The sequence below is a fragment of the Gadus macrocephalus genome, chromosome 6 (assembly GCF_031168955.1).
Source record: "Gadus macrocephalus chromosome 6, ASM3116895v1".
NCBI classification, from domain to species: Eukaryota; Metazoa; Chordata; class Actinopteri; order Gadiformes; family Gadidae; genus Gadus; species Gadus macrocephalus.
In genome coordinates this window covers 7,576,460-7,590,305 of record NC_082387.1, presented here as the reverse complement: position 1 = coordinate 7,590,305, position 13,846 = coordinate 7,576,460, and the positions used below count along the sequence as shown (strand labels likewise).

At 45.2% G+C, this 13,846-nt stretch overlaps 3 protein-coding genes across 5 annotated transcripts in view; 2 read left to right on the top strand and 1 right to left on the bottom strand.

Annotated features, from left to right (window-relative positions):
* The window catches only part of LOC132459080 (protein SOGA3), an 8,044-nt gene extending 6,487 nt beyond the window's left edge, over positions 1–1,557 (top strand). Inside the window, exon 8 of the mRNA XM_060053456.1 lies at positions 1,531–1,557. Coding sequence (XP_059909439.1) covers positions 1,531–1,557 — 27 coding nt within the window. The remainder of the gene's footprint in view (positions 1–1,530) is intronic.
* A 4,178-nt stretch (positions 1,558–5,735) lies between these two features.
* echdc1 (enoyl CoA hydratase domain containing 1) lies at positions 5,736–11,752 on the top strand. 2 transcript variants are annotated; one of them, XM_060053830.1, is made up of 7 exons: positions 5,736–5,831; positions 6,241–6,311; positions 7,286–7,437; positions 8,033–8,175; positions 8,868–8,920; positions 9,004–9,084; positions 9,313–11,752. In XM_060053830.1, exons 1-7 carry the CDS (start codon positions 5,790–5,792, stop codon positions 9,728–9,730), a joined length of 960 nt encoding a protein of 319 aa, XP_059909813.1. In that variant the 5' UTR covers positions 5,736–5,789; the 3' UTR covers positions 9,731–11,752. The 2 variants fall into 2 exon arrangements, with proteins under 2 accessions (XP_059909813.1, XP_059909811.1); XM_060053828.1 differs by having other exon boundaries at positions 5,737–5,831; positions 7,277–7,437.
* The window catches only part of LOC132459352 (dolichyl-diphosphooligosaccharide--protein glycosyltransferase subunit STT3B), a 46,914-nt gene continuing 44,206 nt past the window's right edge, over positions 11,139–13,846 (bottom strand). For both annotated transcript variants that reach the window (XM_060053819.1, XM_060053821.1), the window contains exon 16: positions 11,139–13,793. In XM_060053819.1, the coding sequence (XP_059909802.1) occupies positions 13,713–13,793 (81 nt within the window). In that variant the 3' untranslated portion in view covers positions 11,139–13,712. The remainder of the gene's footprint in view (positions 13,794–13,846) is intronic.

The following is a 13,846-nucleotide window of genomic DNA, read 5'->3' as shown; positions in this document are numbered from 1 at the left end:
CTCAGTAGAATAGCTCAACACAACATCATCCAAGTGACACACCCTTTGCTGTTATTTTTGTGTAATAAATGTAACTGGGCCTTATACAGTATTTCAATTGTCTGTGTCTTCTATCTATCTTTTGTCACCAAGTACATGCTCCTAAGCTTCAGTGGTTCTCAAACTTTTTATACTATGTACCACCTCAGAAATATTTTATGACAGTTTTTATAAAATAAAACAAAATACAGTACCTCAAAACCCGACTATGAAATAGCTAATTCTAATGATCTCATTGTTAATGTATTTCCATACTATATATATGATAGGATGTTATTATTTTATAAATAAATATTATAACTTACTTTATTATTGGTTATTAATTATTTGGGGGGTATATCCCTCTGCGAGCCACTTAATAGCACATGCGTACCACAGTTTGAGAGCCCATGCTCTAGCTAATTCAATATCATTGTTAATCTTTATTTCTTTGACAGAGTTAGTGTGTCAAGCGATGGCCTAATGTCTCTCCTGGGCCAATCAGAAACCGATGATTAGCTGTCCCCCTGGGGTGTGTCTGATCCTCTCATGGTCATCTCCATCTTATTAGCGGAGCTCTTGATTACACTCTCCTCTCTTCCGCTGAGCTGATGACTGAGATACAAGCCCGCAGAGACGGGACACTGAGTGGTGTGTTTTGCTATTGCGGGTGTGTGTTATTGTGTGTTTCCCCCGCCCATGGATGTGGTGAGGCACCCGTCAACACTCGCCTGATGCCACGCGACGATCAGCCCTCCAATGTGTGTCTGTCCATGATATCCAGATGTGTGAATATGAACATCAAGGGAGTGGATCAGTTGGGTCTTTCCCGCCCCCAACCACATCACACACACACATGGTGCGCACACACACACACACACACACACGCACGCACGCACGCACGCACACACGCACGCACGCACGCCGCACGCACCACACACACACACACACCCACACACACACACACACAGACACACACATGTGCACAGCAGACAGCAATGCGCACACACACACACACACATACACACACAGACACACACACACACACATACATGTGTGCACCCACACACACACACAAAAACAAGTGCACCTACACAAACACATACACAAACACACACACACACACACACACACACACACACACACACACACACACACACACACACACACACACACACACACACACACACACACACACACACACACACACACACACACACACACGTGGTGCACACACACATACACAAACACACACAGAAACACAACACCCATGCACCTCTGCTTCCCAGGCAGGCAGAGGGATCGCTGTGGCTGGAGTCCGGCCCCCATTCCTGGTCCCCGGGGCCTGACGGAAATAGCAGGTGGAGGCTGTCCTGGTGGTGCCAGAAATCCTACCCCGGCTGCACTGATATAAATACAAGTCTTCCTCTTCCCCGTCATGGAGCCCTCCCTCCCTCCCAGCTCCCCCTCGTCTCCTTCTCTCACACCCTGGTTTCCCTGTTCCTGGCTCAGAGGTCTTCCTTCCCGATCCCGTATTGACCAATCACTGTGGGGTTTATAAGAAATAATTGTAAATCATCTTCCAGGTTAGGTCTTACAAACCGTGAGTGGATTTGTCAAGTTTAATTGCCAGCTTTTAGAAACCAGTTGGCGCAGTGATTGGATGCGGAGGGGCACAGGGGAGGTGGAAAACGCATGTACACACAAACAACAGGCAGCCGTTTAGTTTAACTAACATTGGATAATTCCACTTTCCATCGACAGGGAGTCTGGTAATATATGGATTTGTTCTGACAGTTATGATGTCCCATTCATGGTGTGTTTGGTATTGCACAGACCCCCTACCCCTACTCCACACACACACACCACACACACACACACACACACACACCACACACACACACACCACACACACACACACACACACACACACACACACACACACACACACAACACACACACACACACACACACACACACACACACACACACACACACACACACACACATCCCCAACAGAGTCGGTGCTTGGTCCCAGCAGAGCAATCAGCTAATTTCATCTTGGCCTGATTTCTCTTAAGTCAATATGCTTCTGCAATAACAGCCTCTCATGGTTTCCTTCAGGACCGTCTCTGTCTCGTTAGAGAGAGCGGGCATAAATGAACATGGGTTTTGCTTTATGCTAACTCTCTCTGCAATAAATGTTTGCAAATGCTATTGTCATTATCTGTCTGTCTGTCTGTCTGTCTGTCTGTCTGTCTCGCCGCTGTCTTTCCGTAACACAGCGTCCAACACATTGACAGATTGGTAATCATTATATTTAAATATGTTAAAGACTGTTAACCTTATTGATCATAATCAACATATTAGAAATACAAATATGAAATATAGTATAAATATATGTTGTATAAGACTTCATAGCGGGGTCATTCTCTGTGTGGTCGTCGTTAGGATGGTTTATTACCCTGCCAGTGTTGGCATCCAACTGATCTCTGTGATCTCTGCCCCTCCTCAATGGAAACATTCATCACCTCCAACCTGACCTGAAATAAACCTTCATCGGTACTTAACTGGCCCTGTGTGTGTGTGTGTGTGTGTGTGTGTGGTGTGTGTGTGTGTGTGTGTGTGTGTGTGTGTGTGTGTGTGTGTGTGTGCGTGTGTGATCTTGGTGGGTGGGCCTAGAGTACATTTTGAGTCTTCCTGCAGAGCCATAGACCACCACATATTGATCAGATGATAGGTGACTTCTAGGAACATGAAGTCGTGACACTCACACACGTGACACTCACATGTACAACGCACACACACACACACACACACACACACACGCACACACGCACACACACACACACACACACACACACACACACACACACACACACCACACACACACACACACCACACACCACACACACACACACATCCCTCCACACACACAATCCACACATCCACATCCATATATCTCTGCATCTCTCTCTGTTGCTCTCTCTCTCTCTCTCTCTCTCTCTCTTCTCTCTCTCTCTCCTCTCTCTCTCTCTCTCTCTCTCCTCTCTCTCTCTCCTCTCTCTCTCTCTCTCTCTCTCCTCTCTCTCTCTCTCTCTCTTCTCTTCTCTCTCTCTCGCTCTCTCTCTCTCTCTCTCTCTCTCTCTCTCTCTCTCTCTCCTCTCTCTCTCTCTCTCTCTCTCTCTCTCTCTCCTCTCTCTCTCTCTCTCTCTCTCTCTCAGATGGATGTAACGCTATCCTTGCTTCCATTACTGTTTGGCAGCCTGTCTGTTCTGTTCCTGCTCCTCCCCATCCTGCTCCATTGAGGAGCTGATCATTCACTCACATTAGAACTACACAGAGAACATCCGGTAAAAGACATGAATGGAGTGGTCAAGTGGGCTGTGCATTGACACAGTCTATTTCAATCTATTATATTCTGTTCTACTTTGTTTAAATTGTTCATTGTATTCGATTGTACTCCATCAAAATGGTGATCTATTGTCTATTTCTACTGGAGCCTCTATCCTGGTATATTGTTGATCTGATCTATTTCACTCTATTGTTTATTGTTGAACTATTATTTTCTCTTACATTGGTGATCTATTCCATTCTACGCCCTATAGGTAATCTGGTCCATCTAGTCTATTTGGTGATCTATTATATTCCATTCAGTTGGTTGGAATTATACTGTTGGTGATCTGGGCTACTCTATTATATTGGTGGAATGAGTCTACTCTACTCTCTGCTCTACTCAACTCTACTCTGCTCTTACGCTACTGTACTGTGCTGTACTGTACTGTACTGTACTGTACTGTACTGTACTGTACTGTACTGTACTGTACTCTATTCCACTCTATCTGCGCTCCATCGATCCGGCCGGTGTCGCACCTAGCGGCGGGCTGAGTCGTGGAAACATGTTGTCTGGTGGCGGTCTGTTTGTCTGACTCAGACCGCCTGGAATGCCCACGCAGACGAGTCCCATCGACCTTTTTAGGATTCCTGTCCAACTTTTAAATAGCTTCCAGAAGCATCCGAACCTCAGGTCCCAGTCAGCTCCCGGCTGCATGGCGCTGGGCTGACCTTTACAGACAGACATGGATAAAGGGGGACGTTTAGACGTCTGATTAACCGGGAGGTCAGGTTTGATCGATCGTATGCACAACCGATCTGCACTAATGGTCTATTTGTCATTGATTGCATTTGTTGCACAAAGGAAAACTTATGTGTGTATTTGATGATTCATGTGTTATAACTTATAAGGTAGAGATTTGTCAATAAATATTATATATATATATATACATATATATATCTATATCTATATATATATATATATATACATATATATATATATATATATATATATATATATATATATATATATATATATAATATTTATTTAGATAACACCACTGTAGTGCAAAACTGTGCTTGATTAGTGGTGTGGTTGACTGTGTGTGCATGTGCTTTGTGCAGGTAGATAATCTCTCTCGGATGCATTTCATGGGATGGATCGTGGAGGAGGACTGCTGATGTATTATGGACGGAGGGGAAAGCAACAGACCCTCAAACTCTGGCGATCATTATGTACTGCTCGGAGACATGCGCCCTCTGTTGGCGAGTAGTAGAACTAATAAAGTATTCTGTCTCCATTATAATCAAAAGATGGATACAATATTCAATGGGCGTCCGCATTTCTACAACACAAGTGTGGTTCTCCAAAAACATATAATACATGATAATACATAAAAGGTCCAGCTCACAATAAACCACTGGGTGGCAGTATCATAATATACAATTGGCCTAGCTTCTCTATCAATGACATTGTGCGTGCGTGTGTGTGTGTGTGTGTGTGTGTGTGTGTGTGTGTGTGTGTGTGTGTGTGTGTGTGTGTGTGTGTGTGTGTGTGTGTGTGTGTGTGTGTGTGTGTGTGTGTGTGTGTGTGTGTGTGTATGTTTGTAAGGGAGGCTAGCAAGTTTTTCCAACACACTTTTTTTGGAAGCATTTGAAAATTAAAGTCTCAGTAAATATTGAACATGCAAACCAATATTTCACAAATCAAATAATTGGAATAGAATCAAACATGTTCAATTTAACTAATAAACAAGCACAACTCTGGCCAAGACTAGTAGAAAATCAATCATATAAGGGTTGTGGCAACAATGTGATAAAAGTATTTTATTTGGATTAGACAATGGAGCATTTGGCAGGTGAAAACCTTTGGCACTTTCTGGGACTCATAAATCGAGTGGCTTTTGCATTCATTTGAGCGTGCCACTGCCATAATGCATTTTATGTTGAGATAGCAAGAAATTGTCTAATTAATGTTTTGATCTATAGATAATGCGTATACAGTGCACGTCTTGAATGCTTTAGTAGTATTTATGAACTAAATTCACTTTAAGGATCAATTATAAAAACATATCTGGTTCAAAATGTAGACTTTGTAGCCTATGTCTCCAGATATATTCCGATATAGAAATTAACAAAACACATGATTATATGATATGATTAGTTATGACATGATTGTTGATCATATTATATTGCATAATATTGTATAATACTACTATTATATTATATCATAACATAATATAATATAATGTCATATCATATCATATAATATTATTTTATATTATTTTCTATTATATTTGATCCAGTCTTTCCCAAAGACTGGGTATAGATTCTATGGTATAATATTTCGATCAATTACATCCAGACGATGAACAGCGCCCTCCTCAGGGCATGCCTATGAGCTAAACATTAAGATTGGTTTGTGTTTCCAGAGGGACATGTTATGGGGTGGCACCGTAACTCAGCAGACAGCACACAAGGTCGGTCGCTGCGGATTCCTACTAATAGTTTATATCATACTGCAAGACGTAGCCTATTCTAAATTACCAACAACATTTTCCCATTGAGACTCACAACATTAATGTTTTTGCCAATGCGCCGTGGGACGTACAATCCGCCGTGTAATTCCTGTAAAAAACACAGACTAGTTATTATAATACTAACGTTTTGAATGAGCTTTAAACAAAACACATCTTTAAATATAACTATATTTAATATTTAAACACAAATAACTTTAAAATACATCTGAGATCTCCTTTATCTCTCCTTTTCCACCCTCACCTCTCTTACCCCCATCTGGAATTAAATAATTCAACATGATATAGTTCCTTTAAGGTCTGGGTTGTAAATAACTTTTATCATTCTCTCCACCACCGTGTCATGCTGCAGAACACGATGGTTATTTGTGTGCTGGGTCGATACCTCCTCAAAAGCAGCCTCTGCAGCAGATCCTGGTGGAGGTAGAGAGACTCACAACACAACGATGACCATGTACCTCCATCATAAATACACTTAGTTTGGTCTTGAACATGTTTTGTGGATGTTCTCCATAAATAAATATCAACGCCTGGGTACCTTAGCGGTAAAAGTGAGCCCATTTAAGGTTTTAGAGCTGGATAATATACATCACTCTATTGGATTACTCCAAGATAGCAAGCAAGAGAGAGTGAAGACTTCAACCCCTTGCCTTTTTTTAAATAATTGTTAGATGAACTGCATTTATACAGCGCTTTTCTTACCATTTGCCACTCAAAGCGCTTTACTATTGCCTCACATTCACCCATTCAGTCACAAATTCACACAACGACGGAGGAGTCAGCCACGTAAGGACACAGCCAGCTCGTTGGGAGCAGTCAGGGTGAGGTGTCTTGCTCAGGGACACCTCAACACGCTAGGACGAGCCGGGGGGGGATCAAACTTTCAAACTTCCGGTTACCAGCCAACCCACTCTACCTCCTGAGCCCCATGCCGCCCCTACTATAATATATACTAGCATGCTTGAAGAGTAGTATTCAAGTATGCTTCAGGGACATCCTACACAACTCTATTATCCTAGTTACCCTCGCACAACACACAACAGAGCAGGGCAGAATGTGTTCGCAGAACCTGGCAATTAATGCACTTATTGTATGTTGTACGTCCTGGCACTTAAAAAGAGTACTTAGCAACGTGTAGCATCTTATCCTAGCTATGTTTGTTGTATATGGGGAATGGGTTAACCTAACAATTGTCAGTGCTTGGCACATGGTTCTATGAACATCCGTACTGTGCCGACAGAGATTGTTTCTCTTCTTCTGACAAATGTTCTTGTTGTAAGTCGCATTGGATAAAAGCGTCCCCTAAATGTAAACTTGCTTGCATCAAACCTGTGGACCCTGTGCCCTCATTGAAACCCACCCTGAGTTCCATCCTCTTCCTCCCCGAGGAAGAGCAGCCTGTACTCGGCCGGCCATGGCTTCCAGCCCGAGGAGATCAGGGATAAGCTCAGGGCCTTCCCCGGGGGGGCGGTGGACCTGCTCACCCAGGGGGAGACGGGGCTGGCAGTGCTGACCGTCAACAACCCCTCCCGCATGAACGCCTTCTCGGGTACGGATGGAGCTCAGGTCTATGTTATTGATATGTTATTGATTGTTATATTATAGACTTAATTCAGGTCTTATTTTATTGACATTCGCTGTTTGGCCGTTTTGTTGTTTGTCAATTGTCTGTTGACTGACTTTGTGAGCTACTCGATACCTGCATTTACACAAGGGGATGAATAAAATAGCTATCTTTCTATCTATCTATGTAGATGTTATGTATATCATGTTACTTTCTGATGTCTTATTGTCTTTTGTGTGAGGGATATATTTGTGTTTTAGGACGAACCTTGGTGTTTGTAAAACCGACACACAAACCTCATTCTTACTTATTCACAAGTTATGGACATGATCTTGTCATTCGCATTGAAGACACATGTGTCAAACCAATCTTGTGTTGGGCAAATATTGAATGAGAAGTTATTGAGGTGACCCAACTTGACATAAGCAAGGCCCTACAAGGTCCCCACCACATAAAGCCTCGCTTTCAAAATGACTGATATCTAAGACTGATATCTATATCTAATACCTGGTTTCACATGATTGGCTGTCCCCCGTGAGCGCAGACGTCTTAAGCCCCGCCCTGTCTCTCCCCCCACCAGGCGCTATGATGGTGGAGCTGGAGGAGAGGGTGTCTCAGCTGGAGTCGTGGACGCAGGGCAAAGGCCTCATCGTGCGAGGGGCAGCGGGGACCTTCTGCTCAGGCTCCGACCTCAACGCCGTCAGGGCCATATCCAACCCACAGGTGGGGCTGTAGAGGAACAGACTTCCTGGTCTGTATCGTAGTCATCGCAGGAGTGGTAAATGGACTGCATTTATACAGCGCTTTCCTAACCACTCAACGCGCTTTACAATACTGCCCAACATTCACCCGTTCACATGCCGACGGCGGTGTCAACCGCGCAAGGCGACAACCAGCTCGTCGAGAGCAGTGAGGGTGAGGTGTCTTTCTCAGGGATACCTCAACACTCGTCTAGGAGGAAGCGGGGATCGAACGAGCAACCTTCTGGTTTACCTCGTCCAACTCTGTCTGCCTCCGTCTAAGAAGATTGATTGTCGTTTGGCTGGAAATTGTTGTTCTGACAGCCGTTACACACGAGAGACACACTACACTACAACAAAGGACATAACACAAAGAAGTAACATAATGTATTATTCAGAGTGTCATCTTTGTTTTGTTTTTGACAGTTTTTTGTCAGTTGTTTGGTTCGCCGTTATAGGATAGAAAATATCTTGTTATCCACAAAGGTAGATATTGGCCTTTGGATTCAGCATGTGGTTTAAAAAATAAATAATTTCAATACAATTCATTCATCACTTAAATGCAGCGTCATTGCAGGTGAGTGTTTTAGGGCAGATCAACGCTTTTGTTTGGAGTTATATGTAAATGTAAACCCACTCAGCTCCAGCCTTACCGGTGTGCCTTCCCTCTTACAGGATGGGATGAAGATGTGCATGTTTATGCAGGACGCTCTGACCAGACTACAGAGGTAAGCCTTCTTTAACGGCCCTCGGGGTCCTGTCCATGGCGTCGTTAACGTGTGTGACGGTATGCCGACTTCCCTCAACGCAGGCTGCCTCTGGTGTCGGTGGCGCTGGTGGAGGGCAGAGCACTGGGAGGAGGCTCAGAGCTCAGTACTGCCTGCGACTTCAGGTGAGGAAGAAGCCTGTTTTATCTGTGTGTCTGAAAATCCCGTCCCACACAACCACACGGGTTTGTGGCCTGGTTTCGAACGTTGATGGTTAAGGTGGCCATTGTCACTTCTGGCATTCCATTTAGTTATTTGAAATAAAAAAAAAGGCAGATGCACAAGTATAAGAGGTTGTACCTCCACACACATTCTCTAGTGCCCTTACTTAGACCCTCCTCTCTCCCCCTCAGGCTGATGACCCCTGACAGCGTGATCCAGTTCGTCCACAAGCACATGGGCCTGGTTCCGGGCTGGGGCGGGGCCGCCCGGCTGGTCCGCCTGGTGGGGGACCGCCACGCCCTGCGGCTGCTGGGCGGGGCCCTCAAGGTGGACCCCGAGCTGGGGCTGCGGATCGGGCTGGCGGACGGCGTGCTGGGGGAGGGGGCCCCCCAGGACGGGGACGAAGGGGCCCTCCGGCAGGCGGAGGAGTGGCTGAGCCGCTACACCAAGGGGCCCGCCGAGGTGATCCGGGCCGCCAAGAGGGTGGTGTCGTCGGGGAGGGAGCTGCCCCTGACGGAGGCCCTCCGGGCGGAGAAGGAGGTGTTTGGGACCGTATGGGGCGGGGAGGCGAACCTGAGGGCCTTGGCCGGCAAGACGAAGCACAAGTGAGGCTGCGACGGGGACCGAAGACCACCACCTCCTCCTGCACCACCACGCCCACCTCCTCCAATCAGCTCCTCTCAGACCTCAGTTGAGTTCCTGATCAACTTCCTGACAGAAGTTTAGCTGGGGACAATGACGTCCTAACATGGAGAACGACCCAAAGCTCTGTTCTGATCTGAATGGTGATTCCGCACGGATATAATGAGCGACAGGTGATATGTTTTGAAAAAGACGTATAAAACAATGACGTCTCAATGAAAACTCTGTTATTGTGAAATTCCTTTGCCGTTCACAAATGTCAGTGCCTCACTTTATTTTTGTTTGTGTCCCACATCTGTTTAGTTTGAAATCTATGTACGATTTATTTTGACAGCTGAATAAAACCCACAAATCAATGTTTTTGTCTGCAGTCCACCAGCCATTCAAGTCTCAACAAAATGTCCCCTTTTGTGACAGACTACCGCCTCAAGTTGTAGAGATGTGTTGCTTCATCTTTGCTCTGCAGTCTAACCACGTCCACATGTAGGACCTGCTTTCTGGGTCAGGACGGCCAGACCACCTGCCAAGAGCCTCAAACGAAGCTTGCTCAACTGCTTTCTCTGGTGATCAACAGTCCTCTGGAATGGGATTATATTAATGGTTAGAATTAGCAGTTATCAGCATATAAGTGAAGGTCAGACTGCAGGCATCCTGTGGCACCCTGGTATATAATGACAGGACGGGCCCAAAGCTTTGGCATCTGTCCTGTTTAAGAGTAAAAATGCACCTCAGCCAAAATTCATGAGCCGTCACGTCTAATGGTGTCATACTTTATTAAAAAGGATGTACCCTTTTTTACCTTCCTCTTAAATGTGAGGTGAGGCATCTGATCCCCTCTGAATATTGGACCCAAGGGCTCGAAGACATTTAACTTTTAAAGGGGAAATATTATGCCGCACCAGCTGTCGGTGTGATTAGCCTTACAAGCCATTTCGAAAATCTGCCCCATATGACATCACTAGTGGGCGTGTCCACCTAAATCTGTGCTGGATATATCAGTCTACCAGCCTACCCCGTGGCCTGAAGTAAACGTTGCTCATCTAGCCAGCACAGATCGAGGTGGACACACCCACTAGATCTGTGATACCATGTCCTATGGGGCAGATTTTCGAAAAGGCTTGTAAGGCTAATCACACTCACACCTGGTGGTATAATATGTCCCCTTTAAGATTGTTAGGTCATAAATCCGAATAGCTTTTTGGCAGTTATTTTCTCCATCATAAGACCTTTTTTAATCAGGGCCCCAGTTGTCTATTTCTCTTGCGCTCTGTTAAGGTGTGTGTGTGTGTTCAAATGTAATAGTTCTTTCATTGATTTTTACTCTAAAGCTACAATCAGTAACATCACCCAAAGAACCAAAACACGACGCGCTGGCTTTTGATTTTAACCTCTTTTATTCAAAAAAGGCATCTTTCATTCTCACACACCAGCTCATTACAATTAATGGAAGAAACCTTGACTGAATATCAAAAACGAAAAAATAAGACCCTTTGCCTTTTGGTGATCTAAGACGCTACGCTCCGCGCCTCTCGCGGCAGCCTCCATCGTTCATGTAATAAATACACTCCGTCGAGCGCGGGGAAACCTTGACTCGGGTCTTCTGGTCCGTTCTGTACGTTTGCCTTCTCTTTGCCACTGCTGTTAAGGCCAATGCACATCTCTCTCTCTCTCTCTCTCTCCCCCTCGCTTGCACCTTACGTTACACAAAGCCTGCTCACACAGGTTGGATATGTTGTAATTTTTTGTATACATCTTACTTTTTTGCGTGTGAAACATGAACGATATTTTTTACAATAAAAAGCAGTTTATTGTAGGTAGCAATCGAATGGCGCGGAGAAGCATCGTATTAGTAACCCTATTCAGAAATATCAGTTTACAGTGCGTTTGGTTGTGACTTAAAACAAAACTAACCCTAAAAGGAATGGGCCGAGAAAGTAAAAACGGACAGCATGACAGCATCTGGCTAACATTGATTTTTAAGTGTAACGATCCTCTGCAAAAAAAGTAATCAAATCACCCATTCAAATACACTGATACACACAAAGCATGCACGCACGCGCAGACAAACACACACGCACGCACACGCGCACATTCAGTCTCCTGAGAAATAGCAGTATCTTCCACACCTTGAGAAGAATGCACTAAATCCTCCAGGGCATAACTGGCAGGGCGAAAGGTCACCGTAGAAAGAGAGGAAGCACTCTCGTGTTTCACAAATCCATCAATCCAGAGCTGACAGACAGAACACAAGGGATTTCCCACCGAATGGCTCTGATGGTGCTATGTGCAGTGCTTGGGGCCGCCAGCAGGGGGCAGCCAGGAGCACAGGATGCCTTTAAGAAGTGGGGTTGGGTGGGGTTGGTTTGAGGGTTGCTAGAGGTGGTGTTCAGTGCTTTTGGCTAACATTCATCTGCCCCATTGGAAAGCAAAAAAGGGGATTCGAATTTAAAAGAAGGCATGCGCAATCGAAAGACTACTGTGGGTGGGTTTCGCAAACGGGGAAGCAAAGTGGAAATCAGGGGGCAATTACAGGAGAGGAAATAGTCAAAGGAAAGATATAATCATCGTAGCCATTTGAAATCAACTGAAATGGCGAAAGAATGTGCACACATTAAACACGTATTCCCTGATCCAATTCGCTTCGTCACCGGGTCAGACTTTTTGCGAACGTCACAGAAAGCCTTTGGTGTCAAGCGAGTCGAATACACTTCAGTTTGGTGGGTTTGTGACGTGGTGATTGGGCAGGCTACTCATGGGGACTTTGTACACATTTTGGTGGCCTGGTGTGACGCACGCGACATGCTTGACCGTTCTAATCGAGATCTAATCTAGGCTAATCAATAAATTAATCAGGGATGGACACAAACAATAAAATATCGCCATCTGCCAAGGCTTCGGTTGGGTTGGACTACAAAAGACGAACTAAAACAAGAAGAACACTGCCAGGTTTTTAAGAGAATTTCTCCTTTGATAATCACAAACGGGACATATTTAAACTCGTGAAATACAATCAAGACGATTAACCGACTGCATTTAGTTTTGGGACCGTTTTTTCCAAAAAGCATTTCCAACCTCCTCCTTTTTCTTCTCTTAATGACAAGAATCTGCTTTTCTTTGGAGAAACCCTAAACGCCCCACCCCCCTTCCGTTCCTGAGGCCATAACCAAGTGTGGAGATGTTTGGTCGAGGAGTCGGGACGCAGCAGAAGAGCCCAGATATCTCGTGGCTTCTGCGGCTTACCTCCCCATTCCGGTTCCTCCCTAACCAACACTGCAGGCCTCGAGGCAGACTGAGCAGTGCAATAAACCCTGCTTTGAGCATCATTAATCTCTCTCTCTCTCTCTCCCTCTCCCTCTCTCCCCCTAGTCGTCCGCACGATCAAGTACAAAAAAAACAAAACAAATGCCAGTCACGAAAGGTCATCGTCGGTCGGGTTTAAAAGGTCAAAGTTTGTGATGTTGAAACAAACGACGCGGGGATTGAGGTTCTCAGACTGGCTGATCTCATCTCCAACGCTTCACACCTTCCTATTCTACCCCTCCCGAAAGAAAAAAAGACATTTGGGCTAATCGGGGTGTTGTTTTGGGTTTGGGCTTGGGGGGGGTGAATGCGATTTCCCGTTTCCATGACGATAGTAAAAATTATTTGACATTCGTCCCGTCCCTGGATAAAAACTCGTTGAGGGTCTGGGTGGGGTGGGGGATCTCTCGCCGTGTCCTTAATGACCCTTACGGGTTCTTTCACTACCGCTCACTTGTTGTTAAACGTTTCACATTTTTTTATTTTTTTTATTTGATTCTCTTGTCAGATTTCTTTCTGCCTCCATTCTCGAACATCCCTCTCTCTCTCTCTCTCTCCCTCCCTCCCTTCCTCCCTCTCTCTCTCTCTCTCTCTCTCCTCCTCTCGTCTCCCGCTGTGGCTCAGTTGGTGTGGGGTGGCTGGGTTCGTTCTATAAAGACTTCTTGGTCATCTTCTTGCCCTTCTTGAGGAGAAGCTTGTTCTTGATGAAGCCGCGCTTTCTCTTGGCCGTCTGGGGGAGGGGTCAGAAGGAGTAACAGAGTGAATAACGGACATGAACGTCAC

Bases quoted from the DNA above. Each gene is read 5' to 3' on its own strand.
- echdc1 (XM_060053828.1), top strand. From the start codon at position 5,790: ATGTTATGGGGTGGCACCGTAACTCAGCAGACAGCACACAAG. The intron at 7,438-8,032 runs GTACGGATGGAG...TCCCCCCACCAG, and splicing joins CCGCATGAACGCCTTCTCGG to GCGCTATGATGGTGGAGCTG. The intron at 8,176-8,867 runs GTGGGGCTGTAG...TCCCTCTTACAG, and splicing joins GGGCCATATCCAACCCACAG to GATGGGATGAAGATGTGCAT.